A 14,401-nucleotide genomic window follows, 5' to 3' on the forward strand; every position below is an offset into this window, starting at 1 on the left:
GAGGGGTCACAGTTTGAGGATAAAGGGGAAGCCTTTTAGGACCGAGATTAGGAAAAACTTCTTCACACAAAGAGTGGTGAATCTGTGGAATTCTCTGCCACAGGAAACAGTTGAGGCCAGTTCATTGGCTATATTTAAGAGGGAGTTAGATATGGCCCCTGTGGCTAAAGGGATCAGGGGGTATGGAGGGAAGGCTGGTACAGGGTTCTGAGTTGGATGATCAGCCATGATCATACTGAATGGCGGTGCAGGCTCAAAGGGCCGAATGGTCTACTCCTGCACCTATTTTCTATGTTTCTATGTAACCCATCCCTCCACTTCCTCATCCAGGTTATTTATAAAAATCACAAAGAGTAAGGGTCCCGGAACAGATCCCTGGGGCACTCCACTGGTGACCGACCTCCATGCAGAATATGACCCGTCGACAACCACTCTTTGCCTTCTGTGGGCAAGCCAGTTCTGGATCCACAAAACAATGTTCCCTTGGATCCCATGCCTCTTTACTTTCTCAAGAAGCCTTGCATGGGTACCTTATCAAATGCCTTGCTGAAATCCATATACGCTACATCTACTGCTCTGCCTTCATCAATGTGTTTAGTCACATACTCAAAAAATTCAATCAGGCTCGTAAGGCACGAACGTGCCCTTGACAAAGCCATGCTGAGTATTCCTAATCATATTACACCTCTCCAAATGTTCACAAATCCTGCCTGTCAGGATCTTCTCCATCAACTTACCAACCACTGAGGTAAGTCTCACTGGTCTATAATTTCCTGGGCTATTTCTACTCCCTTTCTTGAATAAAGGAACAACATTCGCAACCCTCCAATCCTCCGGAACCTCTCCTGTCCCCATTGGTGATGCAAAGATCATCACCAGAGGCTCAGCAATCTCCTCCCTTGCCTCCCACAGTAGCCTGGGGTACATCTCATCCGGTCCTGGCGACTTATCCAACTTGATGCTTTCCAAAAGCTCCAGCACATCCTCTTTCTTAATATCTACATGCTCAAACTTTTCAGTGTACTGCAAGTCATCACTACAATCACCAAGATCCTTTTCCATCGTGAGTACTGAAGTAAAGTATTCATTAAGTACCTCTGCTATTTCCTTCAGTTCCATACATACTTTCCCAATGTCACACTTGATAGGTCCTATTCTTTCACGTCTTATCCTCTTGCTCTTCACATACTTGTAGAATGCCTTGGGGTTTTCCTTAATCCTGCCTGCCAAGGCCTTCTCATGGCCCCTTCTGGCTCTCCTAATTTCCTTCTTAAGCTCCTTCCTATTAGCCTTATAATCTTCTAGATCTCTAACATTACCTAGCTCTCTGAACCTTTTGTAAGCTTTTCCTTTCTTCTTGACTAAATTTATCACAGCCTTTGTACACCACGGTTCCTGTACCCTACCATAACTTCCCTGTCTCATTGGAACGTACCTATGCTGAACTCCACACAAATATCCCCTGAACATTTGCCACATTTCTTCAGTACTGTTCCCTTGACACCCAGGAACTTGAAACTGCTTACTCTCTCCACTTCTGATCCTTCTATGAGGATTGGTACGTGTGCCTTCGTCTTACCCTTCTTGAAGTCCACAATCTGTTCTTTCGTCTTACTGACGTTGAGTGCCAGGTTGTTGCTGTGACACCACTCCACTAGTTGGTATATCTCACTCCTGTGCGCCCTCTCTTCTCCATATGAGATTCTACCAGCAATGGTTGTATCATCTGCAAATTTAAAAATGGCATTTGAGCAATCCATTTTATTATACAATAATAGTACTTGACCTATGCCTAGCCACACAGTCATGGGTATAGAGAGAGTCGAGCAGGGGCTACTTTGTCTAATTTGACAAGGTTCCCCATTGGAGGCTCATTCAGAAAGTCGGAAGGCATGGGATCCAGGGAAACTTCGTTCTAGGGATTCAAAACTAACTTGCCCACAGATGGCAGAGCGTGATAATAGATGGGATGTTTTCTGCCGGGAGGTCGATGGCCAGTGGTATTGCAGAGGGATCTGTTCTTGGACCGACCCCAGCTCCTTGTGATTTTTATTTGTGACCTGGATGAGGAAGTGGATGGGTGGTATGTTTTCAGATGACACAAAGTTTGATAGTGTAGAAAATTGTTGTAGGTTACAACGGGACATTGATAGCATGCAGAGCTGGGGTCTTGGGATTCAAGTCCTTAGATATCTAAATTGCCACACAAGTTGATAGGGTATTTAAGAAGGTGTAGGGTTAGTTGGCATTCATTAGTCGGGGGATTGAATTCAAGAGCCGCAAGGTCCTGTTTCTGTTTAGACTAAACTTGGACAGTTGTGTTTAGTTCTAGTTGCCTCATTATAGGAAAGATGTGGAAGCTTTAGAGAGGATGCAGATGAAATTTACCAGGGTGCTGCCTGGATTATGTCTTATGGGGATAGGTTGAGTGAGCTACAGCTGTTCTCTTTGGAGCAAAGGAGGATGAGAGCTGACTTGATAGTAGTGAACAAGATGATAAGAGGCATTGTTTGAGTGGATAGTCAGAGAATTTTTCCCAGGGCAGAAACAGTTAATATGAGGGGGACATAATTTTAAGGTGGAAAGTATAAGGGGGATGTTAAAGGTAGGCTTTTTACAGAGTGATGCGTGCATGGAACGTGCTGCCAGGGATGGTGGCAGAGGCAAATAAATTAGGGACATTTAAGGGATTCTTAGTTAGATAGGCACATGGATAATAGAAAAATGAGGAAGGAAAGGATTAGATTGATCTTAGAGTAGGTTAAAAGGGCAGTACAACATTGTGGACAGCAGGGCCTGTACTGTGCTGTATTGTTCTATGTTTTAAATGTCTGTGATAATAAATCTGATTCTGATTCTATTTTACATGGATTCAAACATTGAGAAACCAGCCAAGCACGTGCACAGCAGTGTTAGAGTGTTTTACACCCTGGAAGCAGTACTTATGCACAGTTGCCAAAGAGACCACACTCCATGCAGCTGCTGGCACTTCCCTGTACAGCAATCACAGGGTAGAGTCATTTCTTAAATGCAGACTCTCCAGGGCAACCATCAACTGTATATTGATTGAGACGGCCATAGAGAAGGCAGTGAAGCTGCAAAACAGAGAGAGAGAGAGAGAGAGAGAGAGAGAGAGAGAGAGAGAGAGAGAGAGAGAGAGAGCGAAGGGGGAGAGAGAGGGGGGAGGGGGAGAGGGAGAGGGAGGGTGGAGAGAGAGGGGAGGGAGGGGGGAGAGAGAGGGGAGGGAGAGGGAGGGAGGGGGAGAGGGGGAGGCAGAGGGAGATGGAGGGGGGAGAGGGGGAGGGGAGGGGGATGGAGATGGAGGGGGAGAGGGGGAGGGGAGGGGGATGGAGATGGAGGGGGGAGAGGGGGAGGGGAGAGGGATGGAGATGGAGGGGGAGAGGGGGAGGGGAGGGGGGAGAGGGAGGGAGGGGGGAGAGAGAGAGGGGGGAGGGAGAGGGGGAGGGGAGGGGGAGAGGGAGGGAGGGGGAGAGAGAGAGAGAGGGGAGGGAGGGGGGAGAGGGAGATGGAGAGGGAGAGGGAGGGAGGGGGAGAGGGGGAGGGAGAGAGGAGGTGAGGGAGGGAGAGGGAGAGGGAGAGGGAGAGATATTCCTGATTCACAGGGAAACACTCTAAAATGCTCCAGTGAGGTGCATGCCAGGAAGAAGGCCCCACGTGCCAGGAAGAGCCCCCATTGATAACATGAACCGGGCAGGATGCTCACGCTGCCACCTACCAAGGTAGAACAGACCCTACTCAATGGTGCAATGCTGCAAGAAACTTTCTGACCTTATAAGATATGTCAAAAAGTGAAAGAGACTGCGAAGAATACTGCTTGCTCACATGGGTATAATTTCCCAGAGCCATATGTGCAAATGCATGTATTTGTACATACACATGCACACAAAAACAGAAGTCGCACAAATTACTAACCATTCACCGCCTCCCTCACCCACATCAGCTTTCATCTTTGGTGGTCTACTCCCTCCTCCTCTACCTGTAGATCAAGCCTAGAGATGCAGGGCAATTGAAAGGTGAGCCAATGTCCTGAATCTGCCCCATTTAGACTAAAATTGCGATGTATAAGAGGAGGCCACCCAGATGGAAGTGTGCTTCTTAGGGCCAGTCTGCAAGAGACAGTTCTCTTTCTTGTAGTCAGAACAGCTACTGAGAAACAAATCTGTATTTGATCCTGGGTGTATTTTACCAGATATATTTATTGACAATGTGATTATTGCATTGTCGTTGGTAATGATTTCCAGTATACATCTTCATTGCCATGTGTGCTGATGCATCACAATCAAATTGATTCAGGCACTACTTCTACGTGCAAATCTTTATGGTTTTATCTATGCAAAGTATGAGGAGTCCCCCCTCCCCACCTGTTTTCCATTCACCAAGGCAGCATAATGCAAAGGAGGAGGATGAAAATGGTCAACTATCTAGGCACAAGCTCCTGCAGGAGCAGGAGGGAAGAGTGGAAAGAAGAGGAGGAGATGATGACAATAATGACCAAGGGTCATTTTGCATTCCTCAGTATCACTCCATGGACTGACATGGTGAAATTGAACAAGCTAGAGGAACAGATACATTTGGATGTACACCAGGCACTATGAAGTCAAGTTTACTGCCATTTATCTATATACATACATTCCGTCAAATGAGACATTTCTCTGGACGTATAACGCACAATAACTTATGAAAGTAAGAAAAAAATCTATAAATAAATTACAGATAAATAAACAAAGTAAAGTGCATAAATTAAATATTGCAAGGTACAGAACAAATTAACACAAGTAATGTGATACGGCAGGGAGTTCAGAAGCCTAATGCTCTGAGGGATGGAACTGTTTCCCATCCTGACTGTTCTTGTTTTTATGCATCGGAGCCTCCTGCCTGATGGTAGAAAGTCAAAGAGGAGGCTGGATGGATGGATGGGATCCTTGATAATACTAAGGCCCCTGCTTACACAGCGCTCCTGATAAATGTCCCCAGTGGATGGTAGGGAGACCCCTATGATCCTCTCAGCTGTTCTCACAGTCCGTTGTAGGGACTTCTGGTCCGATGTTTGGCTGCGCCCATACCAGATGGAGATGCAGCTTGTCAGGATGCTCTCAATGGTGCTCCTGTAAAATTCAGTTAAGATGGGTTGGGGGGAGGGAACCTTGCTTGCCTCAATTTCCTTAGGAAGTGGAGGCGCTGCTGTGTCTTTTTGTTCAGGGAGGGGATACTGAGGAACGAGGTGAGGTCATCCATGTTGTGAACTCCCAGGAACTTGGTGCACCTAACTCTGTCTATGGCGAGAGTTATCTGGCTGCATTCTGGCATTAGAAATGGAGAATCTGCTTTGTGGAATCACTTAAGTGAGCCATGTATCTTTCTACCAAAGAGAACTGGAATGAAGATTAAGATGGGGATGCGTTGTGAAATGGATGAAGAATGATCTGGTTATCAATGCAGGTGCTGACAAAAGATCATAGAATAGTCTGTCTTCATGCTCTTGCTGAGGTTGTGCCTAATGGTGTACCGCAATCTCCACCGTGAAGGCTGTGTGCACTTTGCAAAGACTCCGCAACCATCGTCCAGTTCAGAGAAAGAGAACTGCTGGAGCGGGCTTCGGGATGGCTTTGTGCTTCGATCTGGTTTCATGCTGATCCATCTGGAGTTCTGGTCCCTGAAGCAACCAAAGCTCCTTAGGAATTGCAATCTATCATCAGGGAGCAATTTAACGTCTTCATTAGAGAGGCACCACTAATGAGTCATTGTTCACCATCCTCACTGAGCGGCGGGGTGCCATTCATAGGCAGGTGACTGATCTCATTAGACATTGGGGTGCAAATGTAAGGCTTCTCATGGGTTACCAGGAGCAAAAGGCTGCTGTATGTGAGCAGATCACTCCTCTGTACTTTATGGCAGATAGCTCCTTGACATGATCAGATGTGCGTCATGAGTGAACTCATCTTCTTTGGGAGCAGCAGCAAGTTTTCAGCACTTCTGCGCATTGTGAGCAGAATTCTGCCCAGTGTGTGTAGAATGCTGCATCTATGTTAAGAGTGAAAGGGAGAGAGACCAGGCACCCACGATTCAGGTTCCATTATCTCGATCAGCGCCAGGTCTTGCTAATGCAAAAATGATAATATGAGCTGGGTGCCAGTGCCATTGACCATCTAATAGATTGCTTGGCATAATGGTGCAGGGCTTTGATTTTCACAGCTCATTTGGTTACCAATTCAGCTCCCACTATGCTCTCTCATGATACATTTGCTAGGTAATTGCGATAGCCAGTAGTCACAAACTGTTCTTTTCATTTGGTCTGTAGTCTGAATCCGTCCACTTAACGCAAGAGCTTATCAGAGGTCACATCCATGCAGACTCAGAGAGAAAGTGGTCAGCCTTACAGTAGTCAATTTGCAGCCACTGAAGCAATGTAATGATGCAGTGCTAGGACACTGAAGCCCACCTCCAAGATAGTGAAACACTGGCTGTTCATCTTGTTGGCAAATGCCCTTAATGTCTCTTTATCTGATATTTCATTTTGCTTTGTTATAAATATTTCTCAATATAGCAGCAAGATTCAAATGCACTCCCATTTAGAGCATGTTCTGTGTGCAGAGAGAAAGCCACACTGTTGTGATAGCTCTGTCACCCAGTCAGCTTATTAACAGCTTCCATTTCATGTCAATGTACTCGAGGAAAAGCTTGACTCAGCCAGACAGTGCGGGATGCTTCTCCAATAAAATATAGTAAAGCATTTAATTCTGAAATAATTTGACTGATTCAATAGCTACTCTGTTATTCTGGCAATCCTTCAGTGTGGATTCTAATGTGAAGTGGATTTTGGTCTCGGGGTACTTTCTCCCTATTTGGTTAGCTTTAATAACGACAACCTCTGAGAGAGGGATTTCAGTGAGAGGATGAAGAATCTGAGGTAGGTTGCATGGTTAGATGGAGCATGTGCTGTATTCTGTTTATTCTCTGGGAGTCCAGATTTGGATGTGGGACTGAAAGAAGTGATGCAATAGTTGAAACAGCATAGTTCAAAGTGCAGGAGTGCACGGCACCACAGTGATCACATTTGCTGTGATGATTACACTGCTGAGACCATCAGTTCTTCCCTATCTTGTACCTTATAATGATCATTTGGTACAAAGACTTAAAGTGAACCACACTTGGAGGTACATGAGGAATTTTCCGGCATTGAGTAAGTTCGCTTGATTTATGAGATCTTTATTGAGTTGGCTTAAACATTAGACCACAGTCCCCAGTCGTTGCATGCCGAACAGATCAAAGGTTCACTTCATTGTCAAAGTATGCATGTACAATATATCCCTGACATTCATCTGCTCGGAATAGCCAGAAAGACCATGGGAGTTGATGAAAGAAAAGACATCAACTTCTTCCCCCCACCGGCACGTAAAAGAAAAGAAACAAAACTTGCAGATCGTAAAATCCCCCAACCCTTCCCCGCAGAAAAAAAGTGACAATAACAATCCCTGACCCCTCACTTGCAGAAAAAAACAGCAGCAATAACAATTCCTGACCTCCTCACTTGCAGAAAACAAGAGCAACAATGACAATCCCTGACCCTCTCACTTGCAGAAAAAAATAGCAGCAGTAGCATCACGACCCCAACCCCCCCTACACACAAAAAATTTTAAAGATCACCCACCCACCAATCAGCCACAAGGAAGAAAACACCAAAGAAACTGAAGGAAACCAATATAAAGTACAGCCCAATAATCACATAAATCTCAGAATATCAGAACCATCTGTTTGTCTGCATACTAGGAGAGTGGCTGCATGATTTCAGTCCTTCTGTAAGGAGTGACTGCTGACCTGGGTCTGAACGTTGTTGATCTGGGTCCAAAGCCGCTGATCTGGCTGCTGACCATCGTCGCCCTGTTGGCCTCTGTTGTGAGCTGTTGCTGACCCCCTCCGCATTCATCTCAATGTTTCAATCTTCCCAGCCACTTTGAGATGGAGTCATTCATGACCTCGTGCTTCATCTCGTATTCTCAGTCCTTTTTGGCCCCCTGTCTCTGATCTCCATGAAGCAGCTCTCCGGACATGGCACAGTGCTGGATCCTTCGATCGAGTTCCAAACTGCACGTCACTGGCTCCAACAGTTTCCGTAACACAAACAAGACAAAAAGAACAAGCAGAAGACGTAGAAAAAGTGAAATAATTGGAAAGATTTGCTATCTGGAGATGTCACCTGAGGAATTGTTGTTCACTGGCACCATCTTGAATCTTTGGATTTCGAGCATCTATCGTACCTGAATATAATATCAGGCACTTTCCTTTAACACCTGCCAGTGGTTTATCTTACCGTATTTCAATGTAATTCCCCAGGTAATGTTTCCCAATTTATAACTTCTCCAGTAGGTGATTGAGTGAGCTAGGACATAGTACTCATGAGGCAAATGAGATCAGCTTTGCTGTTTTCCATATCTTAGTTTTAGCTGTTTCAATGTTAGAAAATGGATTGGGTGCAGTGCTCAATGGCTCTCGGAATCCTGTCTACCAATCAATATCACTGACGAAATTCTTCATTAGTTACACTTTCCCGTCCTCTCTAGATATTACTTGATCTCCTTAGTGCCCCAAAATAGATTTCAATTTAGAGTATGACTGATTACTTACAGTTGCTTAGGTGAGAAAATTCCAAGACTCAAGCCATCTGAATAAGGATGCATTATCATCCCAATCCTAAATTGCTTACTTTGTATATTGAGGGAATGCCTTCTAATTCTACAATCCCCTGCTAGAGGAACCACCTCTTTGTATCTACCCTATCAGAATAACTATTGCACGATATAATGCAATCTCATCCTATTCTTATAAACTCCAGACAGGAGACAAATTCCTTCTCATAGAAGCAGAGAACGCACTGAATCTCTGTGGCACCCAATTATCCTTTTTTAGGTAAGGGGGAACAAAACTATTGATAATACCTCAGCTATGGTCTCACCAGAACTCAGTACAACAGCATTAAGATATCTTTAATTTCTTCCTCTAATCCCTTTATAATTGTGGGAGTTAGTTGATCTTTGTTAACCAGTTAATTTGAGTTTATGGAGTTAAGTCACTTAGATACTGCTTAGGATGAGTTAAAATGATTATCATATCCTAACAATAATTACATGGTCCACTGAGTCCTTAACAATTGTCAATCATTTATTCTAATCTTACAGTAATCTCAAATTTCCCATTTTTTTATTCTCCCCATATCCTCATCAACTCACCCAGACTCTACCATTCACCTACACATTAAAGTCAATTTGCAGTAGCCAATTAACCTGGCAGCCCACACTTTTACCCTTGATAACCTTGTGATGAATAAGAAGTTAATCTCTTGAAACCTGACATTGCTTTCCCTCCATGCTCCATGAATGAGAGCAGCAAGAAGCCAGTAAAGTCCTTAAGCTTGTTTTAGCATTTCAGTTATACAGAGTCATAAAGCACAGAATCAGTCCCCTCTGCCCATCTAGTCAATGCTGAATTATTATTCTGCTCGTGCCATTGACCTGCACATGAACCACAACCCCCTATACCCTTCCCATCCATGTACTTATCCAAATTTCTCTTAAATGTTAAAACTGAAACTCATCCACCACTTTCGCTGGCAGCTTGTTCCACACACTCACCACCCTCTGATGAAGAGGTTCCCCCTCAGACTTTCCTCAAATATTTCACCTCTCATTACGTTGGATTATTAGAATGATCAATGGCCAACCCCATTTACCTCCCTTTGCATTGTGATGGTATTGAGTTTGCTGACCGCGAAGTTCTAAACTCATAGGAAGACCTTGAGCCCTATTGGATATCAATAGTGGATATCGGATATACAGTGAGTGGAAGTCTATTTGAGCTTGACAAGTGGCAGCTGCTGTACTTAGAAAGCGAGCTTGGCAAAACATGGGGAAGCCTGAGGGGCAACCTCTTCACTCAGAGGAAGGTGAGTGTGTGGAATAAGCTGCGAGTGAAAGTGGTGGATGGGTTTCAGTTTCAACTTTTAAGAGGAACAATTGGCCCAGGAGCCAGAGGATTGAAGGATAGCTAATGTCTCACTGTTTAAGAAAGGCTCTATAAGTCAAGCAGGATATAGGCTGGTGAGCCTAACATAAGTAGTGGGAAATTTATTGGAAGGTATTCTAAGGGACCGGATAAAATTATGAATATTTGGCTAGACATGGACTGATTCGGGGTAGCACTGCTTTCTGCATGGTAGGTCGTGTCTAACCAATTTTAAGGGGTTTTTTGAGGAAGTTACATGGAAAATTGATGAAGGTAAGGCAGTAGATGTTGTCTACATGGCCCTTAGTAAGGCATTTGATAAGGTTTCGTATGGGAGGTTGTCAAGAAGGTTCAGTCGCTTGGGCATTCCAGATGAGGTAGTAAATTGGATTAGACATTGGCTTTGTGGGAGAAGTCAGAGCGTGGTGGTAGATGGTTGCCTCTCTAACTGGAGGCCTGTGACTGGCTCAAAGAATGGGCTGAAAAATGGCAGATAGAACGTAATGCAGATAAGTGCGTGGTATTGCACTTCGGTACGACCAACCTAGGTAGAGCTTACACAGTGAACGGTAGGGCACTGAGAAGTGTGGTAGTACAAAGGGATCTGGGAATACAGGTCCATAATTAATTGAAAATGGCGTCACTGGTACATAGGTTCATAAGGAAAGCTTTTGGCACATTGGCCTTCATAAATCAAAGCACTGAGTACAGGAAATGGGATATTATGGTGAAATTTTAAAAGATGTTGGTGAAGTGTATTTTGGAGCATCGTGTGCAGTTTTGGTCACCTACCTACAGGAAAGATGTAAATATGGTTGAAAGAGTACAGAGACTGGAGTACTGGGGGACTTGAGTTATAAGGAAAGATTGAACAGGTTAGGACTTTATGTCTTGCAACTTAGAAGATTAAGGGGAGACTTGATAGAGGTATACAAAATTTTGAGGGATATAGATAAGTAAATGCAAGCAGGCGTTTTCCACTGAGGCTGGGTTGGTCTACAACTGGACATCATGGGTTAAGGGTGAAAGGTGAAACGTTTAAGGGGAACATGAGGGGAAACTTCTTCACTCAGAGGGTGGTGAGAGTGTGGAACAAGCTCCCGGCGCAAGTGGTGGATGCAAGTTGGATTTCAATATTTAAGAGAAGTTTGGATAGGTACACGGAAGGTACGGGTATGGAGGGCTATGATCCCGTTACAAGTCAAAGGGAGTAGGCAGATTAAATGGTTTTGGCATGGACTAGATGGGCTGAAGAGCCTGTTTCTGTGCTGTACTTCTCTATGACTCTAACATCAGCACAAAAAGTGGTTGACTTTCATAATTTTAATTGATTCATTATCTACAGTTTCTTGAGAAGATAATGCAGGTGGACGGCATATGCAAAGCCACTGCAGTTCATAGAACATTGTAGGTTTTTGTAAATTAAATGGTGAGGTGTTTTATGTTAATGAAACCGGAAGCACATTTTATTGAACTCCAAATCCTACACACAAAGTGTGCTAAAAATCTTTACGTAACGTTATACTTCCCTCGATCGCAGGACCCTGCAGAGAGTGGTGCAGACAGTCCAGCACATCTGTAGATGTAAACTTCCCTCTAGTCAGGACATTTACAAAGACGGGTGTGTAAAAAGGGTCTGAGGGATCATTGGGGATCCACCCCAATCACAAACTGTTCCAGCTGCTACCATCTGGGAAATGGTACCGCACCATAAAAGCCAGGACCAACAGCTTTGGGACAGCTTCTTCCACCAGGCCATCAGACTGATTAATTCATGCTGATACAAATTGTTATATTGACTGGCCTGTTGTAGAAACTATTTATTGTAAATTACTATAAATTGTATTATATTTAGATGGAGACATAATGTAAAGATTTTTTCTCCTCATGTATGTGAAGGATGAAAGTAATAAAGTCAATTCAATTCAATTCATCCCGTCAGACAAACCTCTTAAAGTGAAAGCCCAACTCAATGTTGGTGGTTGTGAATTATGTACATTTCTCCCAGTTTCATTACCCTACACAGGCTCCTCCACCACCAGCACCCGCCCCCCCCACCGGCCCCAGAGTTCACCAACATTGGCACTGTGAGCCTGTCTGGACCTCGGATGAGCTGCCCGGCTCAGGTCCTGTGTTCCGTGGGTGGAGGAACCGCAGGAGCCTCTGGCTCGTCCAGAGGTGCATCGACTGCTCAAGGTCATGTTGTGATGCTAGGGGCATGGCAGTGGAATACTCCAGATCTCGATGGGCTGGTTTAAGGCGATCTACCGAAATACATTCACGTTTACCCCTCTAATCCATGATAAAAGTCTTCTCTCCTGTTCCAAAATGCAGTATGGACGATTGTAAGGGGACCTAAAGGGACGTTGGTGTGTGTCATGGCAGACCAAAACAAACGAAGGGGAATGTAGGTCACCAGGATCCCGAGAGTGTAATATGCCATGATGGGAGGTAGGACTAGGTGTAAAGGAATTGAATTTGCTGAGGTGGGTGGAATACTGGTGAGAGGTTGACCAGGTGGTCATGGCGTCATGAATGAAATCACCTGGCACTCATAACGGCTGCCCGAATACCAACTCTGCCACGGATGACCACAGGTCCTCTTTTGGAACAGGTCTGAGCCCCAACAGGACCCATGGGAGATGATCATGCCAACACTTCTCAGCCACGGAAGCCCTCTCCCATAGGTCATTGGACCATGGGTGATACACCTTGGTATGATGTAGCCCAACGCCGAAGTTCTGGGTCATCATTGCTCAGGGGTCTGGTATGAATTGGGGACGCGGTCAGGGGAAATATCAGATGGGGTGCCAAACTGAGCAACCCAGGTGCTGATGAATGTCCGAGCCACGTCTATGGCATTGTCAATGCTAGAGGGAAGACCTCTGGCCACCTGGTGGTATGGTCCACCATGGTGAGGAGGTGTGTGAAACCGCAGGAGGGTTGAAGAGGACCAACAAGGTCCACATTGAAATGGTCAAACCATCACTTAGGAACCTCAAAAGGTGTCAATGGCGTCTGAACATGATGGTTAATTTTTGCCCGGTGACACTCCACTCAGGCTGCAGTCTATAAAGTGACCTCAGGGATGGGAGTGTCATTGTACATACTGTAACTCTGACAGTAAATGATAAAGTAGTGGTTGTAGTGGTGTGGGTTAGAGTGGAGGTGATGAAATTAAAAAGTTAATTTTTGGAAAATTAACTTTTCCAGAAGTTAACTTGGAAAAAATTAACTTTCCAGTCAAACGTGCTGAAAAGTCGTGGATGTGTGGGGATTAATAACTTTACAAACTCCCGGAATAAACTTCTGTTTTATGCATATTGCATTGGCTTCTTTAGACATTCTCACCTTTGTTAATCGTTTGCACAGGAGTCTCTCACGGTAGTTGCACTTGTGATATTTTATTATGAATGCAGTACAAGGTGAGGAAATCAGTGACGAGTATTTTATACCAGCCGTTTCTTGTTGGGGTGCTTTAAAGATTCCTGGACCAATGTCAGCATGAATGCTATTTCCTGCTATATGGATCTGTAAGTACCTTCATGAATTTAGTGAGTGGAGGAGGATAGTCCATATCACAGAACAAATGACTTATAGGGAAGTCATTTTCTTGAAGCTTTCTGTTTTTCTTGTGTTCTTTTACACGATGTGAGCAACACTAGCAATGACAACATTTATTCTCACTAATTGCACCTGAACTGCGGGAACAGTGAAGATCCCAGAATCACATGCAAGCCAGACTGGGTCAGGATGGCAGATTTGTTTGCCTGAAGTAAACTATTGAACCAGATGAGTTTCTACAGCATTTTAGTGGTTACCGTTACTAATGCCAGCTTTCTAATATTTATTTATGAACATATATTTCATGAAGAAATAAGATTTGGAAGCTTTTGAATTAATTCTTTTCAATATTTCCTCTGGAACAAAGTACTGTATGCTTGTCTAACTAGAAAATAGGTTTATATTCAGTAACTTAAAATCTGATTATACGATGTAGTGATTCAAAACGCTTATTTTTTTGTGGTAAATTGATTTTCAGCTGTATTAGACAAGCTTTATCAAGTTAACCACTCTTGTGCAGCAAAATATTTGTAAAAGATTACATTAGAAAATTGTTTGGGATTGTAGCAAATTTTGTGTTTGTTGCTGTGTATTTGGGGGTGAACAAAAAACTTGTGGAGGGTGATGCAGGACTAAAATGCTTTCCAAAATGTTTAGAATTTATACAACCGTAACAAATAAAGCTCAGTGTAGAAAATTTACCTTGTATGCTCTTCCTACACAAGTTTCTCAGTTAACCATCAGTTTGCCAGTCACTAACACACAGCAAGAACACTTATTTTTGAAATATTAAGTTTCTGAGATTGAGATTTTGCTTTCA

At 44.0% G+C, this 14,401-nt stretch overlaps 1 protein-coding gene across 6 annotated transcripts in view; it reads left to right on the plus strand.

Moving 5' to 3' along the window:
- Positions 1 to 14,401, plus strand: part of inpp4b (inositol polyphosphate-4-phosphatase type II B) — an 813,686-nt gene that overhangs the window by 354,656 nt on the left and 444,629 nt on the right. The window contains exon 1 of one of the 6 annotated variants that reach the window (XM_072256176.1): positions 13,355 to 13,442. The exons of 4 other annotated variants lie outside the window; for them this stretch is intronic. In XM_072256176.1, coding sequence (XP_072112277.1) covers positions 13,427 to 13,442 — 16 coding nt within the window. In that variant the 5' untranslated portion in view covers positions 13,355 to 13,426. Of the gene's footprint in view, positions 1 to 13,354; positions 13,443 to 13,514; positions 13,551 to 14,401 lie in introns of those variants that run through there. One more of the 6 variants, XM_072256175.1, reaches the window with a different exon arrangement.

Source organism: Mobula birostris, chromosome 4 (genome assembly GCF_030028105.1).
Source record: "Mobula birostris isolate sMobBir1 chromosome 4, sMobBir1.hap1, whole genome shotgun sequence".
NCBI classification, from domain to species: Eukaryota; Metazoa; Chordata; class Chondrichthyes; order Myliobatiformes; family Myliobatidae; genus Mobula; species Mobula birostris.